General features: G+C 40.9%; 1 protein-coding gene across 3 annotated transcripts in view; it reads right to left on the reverse strand.

Annotated features, from left to right (window-relative positions):
- The window catches only part of thoc7 (THO complex 7), a 52,432-nt gene that overhangs the window by 28,488 nt on the left and 9,287 nt on the right, over positions 1 to 14,657 (reverse strand). For all 3 annotated transcript variants that reach the window (XM_072280506.1, XM_072280507.1, XM_072280509.1), the window contains exons 3-4: positions 6,627 to 6,754; positions 3,871 to 3,957 (exon numbers count right to left, since the gene is read on the reverse strand). In XM_072280506.1, coding sequence (XP_072136607.1) covers positions 3,871 to 3,957; positions 6,627 to 6,754 — 215 coding nt within the window. The remainder of the gene's footprint in view (positions 1 to 3,870; positions 3,958 to 6,626; positions 6,755 to 14,657) is intronic.

Genomic DNA, 14,657 nt, shown 5'->3' on the forward strand with positions numbered 1-14,657 from the left:
CAAAAGGCTGCACTCTGGTTAGTTGCTTTGATGTGTTACTTCTACTTCACATCAATATTACAACTTCTGTACAAATGGTTGCATGATGAATAGCTCATGAGCAGCTCCATGGAGGAAAAAGTTAAGATTTCAGAACTAGGAAAAGTAAATGGTGAATCCTCAAGGATAGTCCACATTTATAGCAGAGGAGGTGCTGAATTTTCTTTTTAAAAAGGTATGAAGGTAGACAAATTCCCAGGACCTGACCAGGTTTATCCAAGAACACTGTGGGAGGCTAGAGAGGGAATTGTGGGAGCTCTGCTGAGATATGTGATTGCATTATTGAGAGCCAAAGATCAGCTGCCAGTAGACAGTGAGCAGCAAACGTGTGTGTACTTAAGATATGCTAAATCTAATATATATTAGATTTACTGAGTTACTGGAGAACGTGCTGAGGGATAAGATATACATACATCTGGAAAGACAGATTGATCAGGGTAGTCAGCACAGTTTTGTGCAAGGGAGATGATATCTTATGAACTTCATTTTGATGAGGTGACCAAGAAAATTGATGAGGGCAGGGTTGTAGACATGGTTTATATGGACTTCAGCAAGACCTTCAAATAAGGTTCAACATGGTAGACTGCTCTGGAAGGTCAGATTGTATGGAATCCAGGGAGAGCTGGTTAATTGGATATACCCAAGTATTTCTCAACCAAAAAAAATGTAAGTTTCCTAATTATTCTAAATGTAAGTTGTCTTCAATGGTGGTTTTACTTGAGTGTTTCTTCTTTGACATAGTAAACAATACAAATTCACTTAATATAGCATTTCATGTAGGCAAAAAACTCTTTTGAAACCATAGCACTGAAATAGCTCAAGCTTAATTACAGTCCACTTATAGCTTTTGATAAAATTGTGAATTAATTGCAAAATAGGGATATTAGCAAAAGAACTGGATTCATTTCTCTCTCTGTGTCTTACAACAGAAGCTCTTTTCCCATTACTTTTCATTTATACATTGCCATTTACATAACTTCAAAAATAGAAAACAAAATTAAGCCAAGATATACTAATGGTTTATATTGCAGTAAACAATGGCTTATATCAAAGTTGCTTCCTATACTTAAATTTTGATGAATAAATTTAACTTTCTGAGGGAAAATCTACTTGCATTTACATATCTATACTCATAATTTTGCCTACCTCCATAAAATATCCCCTTATTCTCCTTCCGCTCCAGGGAATAAAGTGCTAACCTATTCAACCTTTTCAATGAATTCAGGTACCCAAGTCCCAGCAACATCATTGTAAATTTTCTCTGCACTCCTTCAATCCTTTGATATCTTTCCTGTTGGTAGGTGACCAAAACTACACACGATACTCCAAATCTGGGCTCACTAATGTATTCCACACAAGATCCTGACTCCTGTACTCAATGCTCCAATTTATGAAGGTCAATGTTCCAAAAATCTCGCTTTACGAAGAAAACCACCTGTGATGCCGCTTTCCAGGAATTATAGGTTTGTATTCCCAGGTTCCTTTGTTCTCCTGTATTCCCCAGTGCACCCCACCCCATTCACTGTGTATGTCCTACCCCGGTTTGTCCTGCCAACGTGGAACTCCTCACACTTATCTGCATTAAATTCCATCTGCCATTTTTCAGCCCATTTTCCCAGATGGTCAAGATCATGCTGCAAGCTTTAATAGCCTTCGTCACTGTCCACTATGCCCCCAATCTTGGTGTCATCTGCAAACTTTATTTTAAATATGCAAAAACAGGTGCTTGAATAGTAGTGTTAAGTGTTCTGAAGAGCTTGCTTCTGTGCGATAGCTGTCTGACTCCTAAACATCAGTACCAGTTTTGTGATATTTATTCAGCAAGATCCAACCCATTCTGAAAAGCAACACACATCAAAGTTGCTGGTGAACGCAGCAGGCCAGGCAGCATCTCTAGGAAGAGGTGCAGTCGACGTTTCAGGCCGAGACCCTTCGTCAGGACTAACTGAAGGAAGAGTGAGTAAGGGATTTGAAAGTTGGAGGGGGAGGGGGAGATCCAAAATGATAGGAGAAGACAGGAGGGGGAGGGATGGAGCCAAGAGCTGGACAGGTGATAGGCAAAAGGGGATACGAGAGGATCATGGGACAGGAGGTCCGGGAAGAAAGACAAAGGGGGGGGGTACCCAGAGGATGGGCAAGAGGTATATTCAGAGGGACAGAGGGAGAAAAAGGAGTGAGAGAAAGAATGTGTGCATAAAAATAAGTAACAGATGGGGTACGAGGGGGAGGTGGGGCCTTAGCGGAAGTTAGAGAAGTCGATGTTCATGCCATCAGGTTGGAGGCTACCCAGACGGAATATAAGGTGTTGTTCCTCCTACCTGAGTGTGGCTTCATCTTTACAGTAGAGGAGGCCATGGATAGACATGTCAGAATGAGAATGGGATGTGGAATTAAAATGTGTGGCCACTGGGAGATCCTGCTTTCTCTGGCGGACAGATCGTAGATGTTCAGCAAAGCGGTCTCCCAGTCTGCGTCGGGTCTCGCCAATATATAAAAGGCCACATCGGGAGCACCAGACGCAGTATATCACCCCAGTCGACTCACAGGTGAAGTGTTGCCTCACCTGGAAGGACTGTTTGGGGCCCTGAATGGTGGTAAGGGAGGAAGTGTAAGGGCATGTGTAGCACTTGTTCCGCTTACACGGATAAGTGCCAGGAGGGAGATCAGTGGGGAGGGATGGGGGGGACGAATGGACAAGGGAGTTGCGTAGGGAGCAATCCCTGTGGAATGCAGACGGGGGGGGGGGGAGAGGGAAAGATGTGCTTAGTGGTGGGATCCCGTTGGAGGTGGCGGAAGTTACGGAGAATAATATGTTGGACCCGGAGGCTGGTGGGGTGGTAGGTGAGGACCAGGGGAACCCTATTCCTAGTGGGGTGGCGGGAGGATGGAGTGAGAGCAGATGTACGTGAAATGGGGGAGATGCGTTTAAGAGCAGAGTTGATAGTGGAGGAAGGGAAGCCCCTTTCTTTAAAAAAGGAAGACATCTCCCTCGTCCTAGAATGAAAAGCCTCATCCTGAGTGGCCTTTTATATACATTTTATATATTGGCGAGACCCGACGCAGACTGGGAGACCGCTTTGCTGAACATCTACGCTCTGTCCGCCAGAGAAAGCAGGATCTCCCAGTGGCCACACATTTTAATTCCACATCCCATTCCCATTCTGACATATCTATCCACGGCCTCCTCTACTGTAAAGATGAAGCCACACTCAGGTTGGAGGAGCAACACCTTATATTCCGTCTGAGTAGCCTCCAACCTGATGGCATGAACATTGACTTCTCTAACTTCCGTTAAGGCCCCACCTCCCCCTCGTACCCCATCTGTTACTTATTTTTATGCACACATTCTTTCTCTCACTCTCCTTTTTCTCCCTCTGTCCCTCTGAATATACCTCTTGCCCATCCTCTGGGTCCCCCCCCCCCGTCTTTCTTCCCAGACCTCCTGTCCCATGATCCTCTCGTATCCCCTTTTGCCTATCACCTGTCCAGCTCTTGGCTCTATCCCTCCCCCTCCTGTTTTCTCCTATCATTTTGGATCTCCCCCTCCCCCTCCAACTTTCAAATCCCTTACTCACTCTTCCTTCAGTTAGTTCTGACGAAGGGTCTCGGCCTGAAACGTCGACTGCACCTCTCCCTAGAGATGCTGCCTGGCCTGCTGCGTTCACCAGCAACTTTGATGTGTGTTGCTTGAATTTCCAGCATCTGCAGAATTCCTGTTGTTTCCATTCTGAAAAGTTACTATTATAATGACAATGTGTTATGTTATCCCTGGGAATATTCCCATTCAGTAGCATTAGACCATTAGCACAATTTTTAAATAACAAATATTACCTTGCCGATTTTTTCGAATTCGCTTTGCTTGTTGAATCTGCTTTTTACATTCTGAAATCTTGTCATGAGCAGCTGAAATGTTACTTTCTGAAAAATACAGTTTCCTTGGTAAGCACGAAAGCAAATATTTTATCAGCATAAATTAACTTGCTCACAGAAGAATTGCTTCTATGACAGTCAAGGTTATAACATAATGAAAATGGTTACTGTTTAACTATAAAGTATTAGGACATGGTGGACTTGTTGGCAGGGTATTTTCTTAGAACTTCTTTGTATTTTCTTTGAGCCTCCACTAACTATACAATCCTGAGGCATGCAAGATCACATTTTACCAGCGAAAGTTTTAATGCTGTAATGAATAATAGACAATACTGATCATCATTATAGATACACACCTGAAAATTTCACTTTGAGTTTACAGAATAAATGACTATTATATACCGACATCCATTCTCTTCCTTCCTCATACTGCCAGAAAATCATATCTTCCCCCTCAAAATACTGCTTATCCTGGGCTGAGCTGAATATGTCTGAACTCTTTTGATGACTTTGACGGTTAGTATTTTGTGTTCTGTGTTTTTCCATTTTTTTTTTGCTAGTTGTGCAATTTGTTTTTTTTTTGTGCACGGGGGGGGCGTGATGTATTTCTTTGAACAGGTTCCATGGTTTTCTTTGTTTCATGGCTGTCTGTGAGAAGACGAATCTCAGGGTTTGATACTGCATACATACTTTGATAATAAATATACTTTTGAATCTTCAAATCTTTTAAGCAGTGCTTTGATACTTTGCACAGGTAGCTGTGCCTTAAGGGTGAGCTGACAATGAATGTCAACAAGCCATGAATGTTGTGTTTCTGGTCTTACAAATAGACATTAGTTTTCAGAACAAACTTTTGCTCCTAACCTTACTATCCCAACCAAGGTCTTGATTGCATTGCTATATCTTGATCTCTGTATAATTTTCTCACAACTCAATGTTCAAATGCCTCCATTGGCCGTGACAACACTCAAATGCCTCCACTGGCCGTGACAACACTCAAACGCCTTTAGCAAAAGTCACAAATAGTAATTCTGTTAGCAAGGTGCCACGTTCTTTTGTGGTGTCTGTGCAGTTTTTGACATTGTAACTTCTGCTGTCTTTATCCAATATTGATCTCCTATTATTTATCAATAACTTTGCCTTTATCTACTATTAAATTGCCAGTCTACTAATTTCTCCAGATGCTATTTTCTTCTAACACCACATTCTCACCTCAGCCATCCTTTACTTTTAAATGCTGTCTCTGGTCTATACAGATGGCATTCACAAAATTTCTCCACCTATAAGGAGCATCAACTTCATTGGACATTTAGCCATGGACGAACTGAACGTCTCCTCTAGATAAAACTAAAAAAAGTAATTATTCTTGATCTGGATGTAATTTTGTGGATTAATTCTTTCTTCTGTTCTAATCCTATCATTGAATCAGACTTTTTCCAAGTCTCAGCACCAAGCCAAGCTTCCCCAGCACTAGCTCCCATCTTTCACAAAAGACCGCTTGTTTTTAGTCCCGTTGCTGACCTCTACCCTTCTCAGGTTAATGGTTACTACTCCTCTCGCTTGCGTCTTTCTCATTCCAATCAGGACGATAAACTTTGCACAATAGCTTCCTGATCACAGTCCTCCATAAACTTCAATTCATCCCATTCTCTCAGATTTACTATCAAAGTATGTATCTCACATACAAAGTTGAGTTTCATCTTCTTACAGGCAGCCACAAATTTAAGAAACAAAATAGAATTCATGAAAAACCCCATAACCACAAAGACCGTCAAACATCCAATATGCTAGAAAAAGAACAAATTGTGCAAACAGTAAAAAAGTGAACAAATAACATACAGCACTTGAACCCTAGAGTCTCTGAAAGTGAGTCCACAGCCATGGAGCCAATTCAGGGCTGAGGCAAATGTAGCCAGTCAAGACTCCAGCATCTCGCAGCAAGAAGAGAGGTAGACAGGTCAGACGCAGGCAAGCAGGATAGCCTCAGGTAGGGGATCCTGTCAGATACGAACTAGTGAGCTGAACACTAGCTTATCCTCCCCCCTTGGCTTCGATGTCTTAATCTTTTTAATCTGGCTCATCGCTTAAATCAGTTTGCTCCTTGCTCTCGAGCCCAAGCCCCACCACTTTCCAGCCCAGCGCCCACTGGCCGACACAGCACAACCTGAATTCTTGAAAGTCCAGTTCGCCAAATCCTTCAGGATACCGCAAAACACTAGATCGTTCAGACAGTTCAAAAGCTCAACTCCCAAAGGAAAATCACAGGCTGTGGATTACAGTGATCACAGTCCAGAAAAAATATGTTTAGTACAATAGTTAGTAGGTTTATTAGCTGCCCGCAAAATGTCACTATATAATCGCCAATGCCATCTGGATGCAGAACATATCAGTTCTGCATCAAGTCCCTACATCTTTGATGACCAGCACTGGTCCCAAACATTCAACACCCCAAATTTAGGATCTGTATTCTTCCCATTTCTGTGCATGCATCAGGATCACAACTGTGACTGACTGAACACTGATCCTGCTTTAAAATGATTTCATACAAAGCAAAAATAATTCCATTGCTCTAAAATACTAAAATATTGCTCTAAATATGAAAGATGTTGTTTAGAACATCACAAACTTACATATTCAAGCATTGACTAAACATTGATGTTAAATATTTAACACAAATACGCTTATTACTTTACTATTTTAATATTTCTTTTTCTTACCAATGTCTTTAGATATTTTCTCATAGTTGAGCATTTCCCTCAAGTTCATATCATACACAAGCAATGTTTTTCCCATAGAAAATTCACACTGGCCCAATGTGCCAAGCATTCGCTGATGTTGACTGTACCTAAAAGATAGGAAAGAGCAAAAAGTTTAATTTTCATCACAATCAGCTACTATAAAATATGTTTCAAAACTCATAGCTGCAACTGTCACTGGAAATCCCAAAGGCTGACTGTGTACATTTCACTTTAGGTAAAACATCCAAGGATAAAATCAAAATGAGTTCTCTCTCTTACTCATTATATTTATTAGTGAGCGGCTAAGCCAACAGACCAAGGAAAAAAACAACAACTTAACCAGTAAAGAGTTAGCAAATGGCTACAGTGATGGTGTAAAGTTTGCTTGGGAAAGGGGAAAAAATGCACAGGGTTTGTGTTCATGGTAAACTTAGGTAAGGTGGAATTAAGGCAAGGTTATGACTGTGCATTGTGATATTGATCATAACAGAATAGACTGTCGATAAACGATGCTATAGTTTATGGAGTCAAAGAGCATAGAAAAAGGCCTCTTCGTCCATTTGGTCAATATTCCCATCTAAGCTAGTTCTATATGCCTATGTTTGGCCCATAGCTCTCTAACCCAGGGGTCTCCAACTTTTTTTTTGATGCCATGGACCTCTACCATTAACTGAGGTGCCTGTGGCACTCCCCACCCCCAAGTTGGGAACTCCTGCTCTAAACCTTTCTTATCCATGTACTGCCCAAGTACCTTTTAAATGTTAGTAATGTACCTACTTTAACTACTTGTGCATGCGCCTCATTCCACAGACTGACCACCCTCTAGTTCTTATTAAATCTTTCCCCTCCTCAAAGTTCATATATGTCACCATATACAACCCTGAGATTCATTTTCTTGTGGGCTAATAAATCTATAGAATAATAACCATAAGTATCAATGAAAGACCATCCAACTAGGGCACTCAACCAGACCGCACAAGACATCAAACTGAGCAAATACGAAAAGAAGAATAATAATAATAAATAAATAAGCTGTAAATATTGACAACAAGATGAAGAGTTCTTGAAAGTGAGTCCATTGATTGTGGGAAAATTTCAGTGATGGGGCAAGTAAAGCTGGGTAAAGTTATCCCCTCTGGTTCAAGAGCCTGATTTTTGAGTGGTAGTAATTTCTCCTGAACCTGGTGGTTTTGAGGTTCCTGTACCCTCTTCCTGATGGCATCAGTGGGGAACTGCTACCTTCCTCTTACATTAAACCCATGCCTTCTAGTTCTGATTTCCCAACCCTGGGGAAAAAAAAAGAGGCATTGACCCTATGTGTACTCTGCATGATTTTATACACTTCTGTAAAATCATCCCTCTTCTCCTACACCCCAATGAGAAAAGAAAAGATCCCCACGTGCTCAACTTCTCACCATAACTCAGTTCCTCATTAATCTCATGTGCACTCTTTCCCAATATTGCCTCACCAATGTCTTGTAGAACTGCATCAATAAACACCCCCTTGAGATACCTAGTAAAAAGAACTCACCCCATAAGTAAAAAATAAGGTTAAACTCTCCACTGAAAAAAGAATAAATAATACAAAACCACAAATAAATTGTCTTTAATGAGGAAAGACAGCAGATGGCTCAACTGAGTCATAAACACTTAGGTGGACTGGCTTGGACTGAATATCCTGCAATTCTACATAACCCTTTGCATTATTTCCAATGTGCTTATACCCCAGTCACAATACTGGCACTTTGTCTTGTTGACATCATCACTTCAGTTATGCAACAGCTACCAATGCAAAGAAATGGCTTTTACTTACATTATGTTCCCATCCCTGCAGTTTAACCGTAATGATAAACTCTAAATTATAGAATTAAGATACTCAAAATACTATGATAAATAAAATCTACTGGAATCTTGTTAATTGGGGCACATCGGGACCAGTATATTTTGGCCCAATTAAGCAGCAGCCTCAATTCAGCGAAGTTTCATGGTAATAGTTAAAAAGGTATAAAAGGAAGGCCCACTACCATTTAACTAAGTAACTAATTACGTATTTAAAAGAAATACAGAACAAATTAGAAAACTACCAATACTACTACAGTACTATAAAACTATCTATTCATTCCTAATAATCATTGATGGACAAATTCCTCCAGTGTATGCTGCCATGTTCTTTTGATTGACTGTAAATCAACAAAATTAGTGCAAACTCCTAGTGCAGATAATGGACTGCCTTCATATAATGCTTTTGATGATTGCATCCTCCAAATCTTCATTTTCATTGTAAGATTCAAGATCATTGTCAATTACTTCAAACCCTTTGTTGTTCCTAACTTGATGAAGTAGTGGAAGTTTTATTTTCGTTCCTGATCATTTCTGACATCTCCAAGCCTGAATGCATGAAACAACAGTGAGCAAACAATTCTGAATTGTCTTACTGATTACTTTTTGCCAAATAACAGTGTCAAAAATCACTGCTATTTGAACACAAACACATGCAACTGACACAATTTAAAAGCTGTTCGCTTTAAGCATGGTGTAGAGTCCAACTGCAACAAAAGTGCACACCACTGACACTAGTTAGAAACTGTTCAACAACAGACTCCTGTCCCAATTAAGTGGAATAATGTCTCTAATAAACAAAGAGAACCCTGGTTATTTTTCGATTAGCTGAATTGAATTGACTTTATTACTTACATCCTTCATATGCAGAAGGAGGATGTAAATAATAAAGTCAATTCAATTCAAAAATCAGGCTCTTGAACCAGAGGGGATAACTTCTAGTTCTTATTAAATCTTTCCCCCCATCAAAGTTCATATATGTCACCATATACACCCCTGAGATTCATCTTCTTGTGGGCTAATAAATCTATAGAATAATAACCATGAGTATCAATGAAAGACCATCCAACTAGGGCATTCAACCAGACTGCACAAGACATCAAACTGAGCAAATACGAAAAGAATAATAATAATAATAATAATATAATAATACAGGTGTATAAAAAGGGCCCGAAGGATCATTGGGAACTCGAGTCACCCCAACCGCAAACTGTTCCAGCTGCTACCATCTAGGAAACAGAACCGCAGCATTAAAGCCAGGGCCAACAAGCTCAGTGACAGCTTCTTCCACCAGGTCATCAGACTGACTAATTCATGCTCATACAATTGTATTTCTATGTTTTATTGACTGTCCTGATGTACATGCTATTTATTATAAATGACTATAAATTGCACATTGCACACTTAGACGTCACGTCTCCGTCTAAATGTGCAATGTGCAATTTATAGTCATTGTATGAGCATGAATTAATCAGTCTGATGGCCTGGTGGAAGAATCTGTCCCTGAGCTTGTTGGCCCTGACTTTTATGCTGCGGTACCGTTTCCTAGATGATAGCAGCTGGAACAGATTGTGGTTGGGGTGACTCAGGACCCCAATGATCCTTCGGGCCCTTTTTATACACCTGTCTTTGTAAATGTCCTGAATAGTGGGAAATTCACATCTACAGATGCACTGGGCTGTCTGCACCACTCTCTGCAGAGTCCTGTGTTTGAGGGAAGTACAGTTCCCATGCTAGGCAGTGATCAGCCGTCTGAGGTGAAAGAAGCGCTGTTGTGCTTTTTTCACCACACAGCCGGTATGTAGACCGCGTAAAATCCTCGGTGATGTGTATGCCGAAGAACTTCATCCCAGATTCACTGATGTCAATAGGGGTTAGCCTGTCTCCATTCCTCCACAACCAGCTCCTTTGTTTTTGCGACATTGAGGGAGAGGTTCTTTACTTGACGCCACTGTGTCAGGGTGACTTCTTCTCTTTCCGTTTTTGTTCTTCAGGACTTAACAGCTGTCTTGATTAACCGATGGCCTAATTAACTGGAATCCACTGTATATCTCCAACATAATATATTTGTAGTGGAATGAGGTCCAAAAATTATCACAAAGCTAATTTCAAGACAAGAATGTTCCAGTGCAAAATATTTTAATTTTAATTTAATAAAAGCCAGAATCAGGACCTGGTATCAAGTGGACAAATATTGGAATCCATTATAAAACAAGCAATTCAAAAACCTTTAATATATATAAAAGCCAATAAATCTAAGTCAAAAACATATATACAATAATAATCATGTTTAGTAAGTTTACAACTAAATGTGCACATTTAGATGGAGAAGCAATGTAAAAATTTTTACTCTTCATGTATGCGAAGGATGTTAGAAATAAAGTCAATTCTTGGAAATTGTATGCTGGAAGCTGGGTTGGGGGTTGGAAAGCAGAATGATGGATAATTTGCAATAATGCTTTTTTGCATTTTGATGGCCTCTATTGGTTGGGGTCAACCATGGATGGTGCATCCTAGCTGTTGAAGTTGATAAACAAACCAGGGCAGTACGATATAGAGAACAAGCTGTTGCCCATACAGCAGGCTCGCCCTCTCCATACAGCTGATGAATCCAAAGGAACACAGAACATAGAATAGTACAGCACATTACAGGCCCTTCGGCCCACAATATTGTACCAACCCTCAACCCTGCCTCCCATATAACTCCCCACCTTAAATTCCTCCATATACCTGTCTTGTAGTCTCTTAAACTTCACTAGTGTATCTGCCTCCACCACTGACTCAGGCAGTGCATTCCACGCACCAACCACTCTCTGAGTAAAAAACCTTCCTCTAATGTCCCCCTTGAACTTCCCACTCCTTACCTTAAAGCCATGTCCTCTTGTATTGAACAGTGGTGCCCTGGGGAAGAGGCACTGGCTATCCACGCTATCTATTCCTCTTAATATCTAGTATACCTCTATCATGTCCCCTCTCATCCTCCTTCTCTCCAAAGAGTAAAGCCCTAGCTCCCTTAACTTCTGATCATAATCCATACTCTCTAAACCAGGCAGCATCCTGGTAAATCTTCTCTGTACCCTTTCCAATGCTTCCACAGCCTTCCTATAGTGAGGCGACCAGAACTGGACACAGTACTCCAAGTGTGGCCTAACCAGAGTTTTATAGAGCTGCATCACTACATCACGACTCTTAAACTCTATCCCTTGACTTATGAAAGCTAACCACCCATAAGCTTTCTTAACTACCCTATCTACCTGTGAGGCAACTTTCAGGGAACTGTGGACATGCACCCCCAGATCCCTCTGCTCCTCCGCACTACCAAGTATCCTGCCATTTTATGCCATTTACTGCTATTTACGACAAAGACCAATACAGTTTGGCACCAGTGGTGTCACAGGAGGTGCCAGTAAGAGATGAACTCAAATTAGGACTGCTTAGGGAGTCCAACTCTGGATTTTTCCTCAGAGTTTACTCCCAAAGCCTTTCTCATGAGTGGATATAGCTACAAGGCAGTGCAGGTTTGAGATCAGAGTTTTCCTTCTCTCAGATGAGCTGCAGCCATGACTGACAAGCCCCATCTGCCCAAAGTGACTGATTTTAATGCACCAGTAACCCGCCTTTGCCCCTTCTCATCAGTAAAAACGGTTCTGCCAAGCTTAGTAGCTTAGCCACACATAAGGTCCAGGAGCTGGGCTTGGTTGTCAGAGGCTATTTGAGAGGCACAGCATTGAGGGCATTTAATAGGTAGTGGCTTAATCCCACTACCCGACCCACACCCCCACCCTCGGCTATGACAATGTTAAGGAACCTATTTTGCATTATGCAATAAAATATACATAGCTCATTTTCATGTCCTTCAAAACAATGCTAAATTATCTTGTACAGGACGTTGGTGGCCAGCTAGCTGCAAAGCATACAGCAGACACACTGGATTTTCAAACATATGCAAGAAGCATGGAAGTTGGAGGCAATTAGAAATAGTGAAACTGCCTGACAGTACATCGGGCAGGAATGATATGGACTTACTTTCTGTGATGTTAGCTAGTTGTGACTCATGGCCTCCTGTGGCTTGTTGATGAGGTAAAACTATGACTTTAGCTATGTATTGGGAGCCATGTAGCCACAAAAATAATCTTTTTCCCAGGGAAGGGGTGTTAAAAACAAGAGGGCATAGGTGTGCAATCAGAGGTATGAGATTTAAAAGAGAAATCAGGGATAACATTTTTCCATTAAAAAAAGTGATGCACATTTGGAATGAGTTGCCCAAAACAGTGCTTGAGAAAAGCACATTAGCAACATTTAAAAGCCATCTAGATAAATATATGAATAGGAAAGGGTTTAGAGGGCTATGGGCCAAACACAAGCAGATGGGACTATCACATGGGTAACTCAGTTGGCTTAAACAATTTGGCTGAAGGGCTTATTTTCACGCTGCATGACTCTATGACTAATCTGCAGTCTAACAAGAATGACCATGAGCTTTGAGTTACTAAATATTCACCAGATCTACTGCCCTCTTTGTCCTGTGGACCATACACTGTTCCAGTGCAGCAAAATTGAAGATCAAGAAACTTTCTCATTCAGTAAGACACTTCACACTATCCCATGCTCAACGTATTCACCCACCTCCAACTGGTGGGTCCCAAAGCAGATTCCCCACCCCTCATGCCAGGCCACAGCCCACTGGTTCCTGGTATATAGAGTTGCAAGAAAAGGTTTCTGAACCTTCTGCAATTACCTGGTGTTCTGCATTAATTATTCATAAAATATGGTCTGATCTTCATCTAACAATAATAATAATAGGCAATAATAGGCAAACACAATCTGCCTAATCTAATAACACACAAACAATTGTACTTCTTATCAATACTGAATACACCATTTAAATAATCACAGTCTAGGTTCAAAAAAGTATGTGAATCTCTGGGGTAATGCCTTCTACAAAAGCTATTTGGAGTCAGGTGTTCCAGTCAATGAGATTGGAGGTGTGGGCTATAGAGATGCCCTGCCAATCAAAAAGACACACAAAGTCAGGTTACTGACAGAGCCTACTCTTCTCATGAAAGATCTGTTTATGCCTCGATCAAAACAACTTTCAGAGGACCTTGGAAGAAGAATTGCAGAGATTGCAAAAGGCTACAAAAGCATTTCTAAAGACCTGAGTGTTCATCATCCACAGTAAGAGAAATCGTCTACTACAAATGGAAGAAACTCAGTACTGTTGCTACTCTCCCTAGGAGTGGGCGTCCTGCTAAGATCACACCAAAATTCCATGTACAACACTGAAGGAGGTGAAAAAGAACCTAAGGGTAACAGCAAAAGACCTGCAGAAACCTCTAGAACTTGCTAAAGTTAAAGTCTCTGTTCATGTGTTCACTAAAGACACCACGGAGGAAACTACTGTTCTCCAAAATAAGCATTGCTGCACATCTCAAGTTTGCAAAAGGCTACCTGAATGTTCCACAATGCTTTTGAGACCATGTTCTGTGGACAAATACGACAAAAGTTTAACTTTTTGGCAGAAACGCCGCTATGTTTGGAGGAAAAAGAGTATCGCACACCAACACTTCATCCCCACTGTGAAGCATGGTGGAAGGAGCATCATGGTTGGGGCTGCTTCACTGCCTCAAGGCTTGGTCAGCTTGCAATCATTGAGGGAACAATGAATTCAAAATTGTATCAAGACATTTTACAGGAGAATGTTAGGGTAGTGGACCGACATTTAAAGCTCGAATAGAAGTTGGATGACACAACAAGACAATGATCTGAAACACAAGAGTAAATCATCAGCAGAATCGTATAAAAAGAAGAAAATTTGTGTTTTGGAATGGCCAAGTCAAAGTCCAGACCTTAACCCAATTGAGATGCTGTGGCATGACCTGAAGGGGGCTGTTCATGCCAAGTATCCCAGAAATATTGATGAACTGAAACAGTTTTCTATGGAAGAATGGTCTAAAAATTCCTCCTTGCCATTGTGCAAGTCCGATCAGCAGCTACAGGAAAAGTTTGGTGGAGGTTATTACTGCTAAAAGAGGATCTACCAGGTGTTAAAAACAAGGGTTCACATACTTTTTTCAGCCTGGACTGTGAATGATTAAACAATGTGTTCAATCAAGACATGAAAAGTACAAATGTTTGTGTGTTATTAGTTTAGGCAAATTGTGTTTGTCT

The sequence above is a fragment of the Mobula birostris genome, chromosome 16 (assembly GCF_030028105.1).
Source record: "Mobula birostris isolate sMobBir1 chromosome 16, sMobBir1.hap1, whole genome shotgun sequence".
NCBI classification, from domain to species: domain Eukaryota; kingdom Metazoa; phylum Chordata; class Chondrichthyes; order Myliobatiformes; family Myliobatidae; genus Mobula; species Mobula birostris.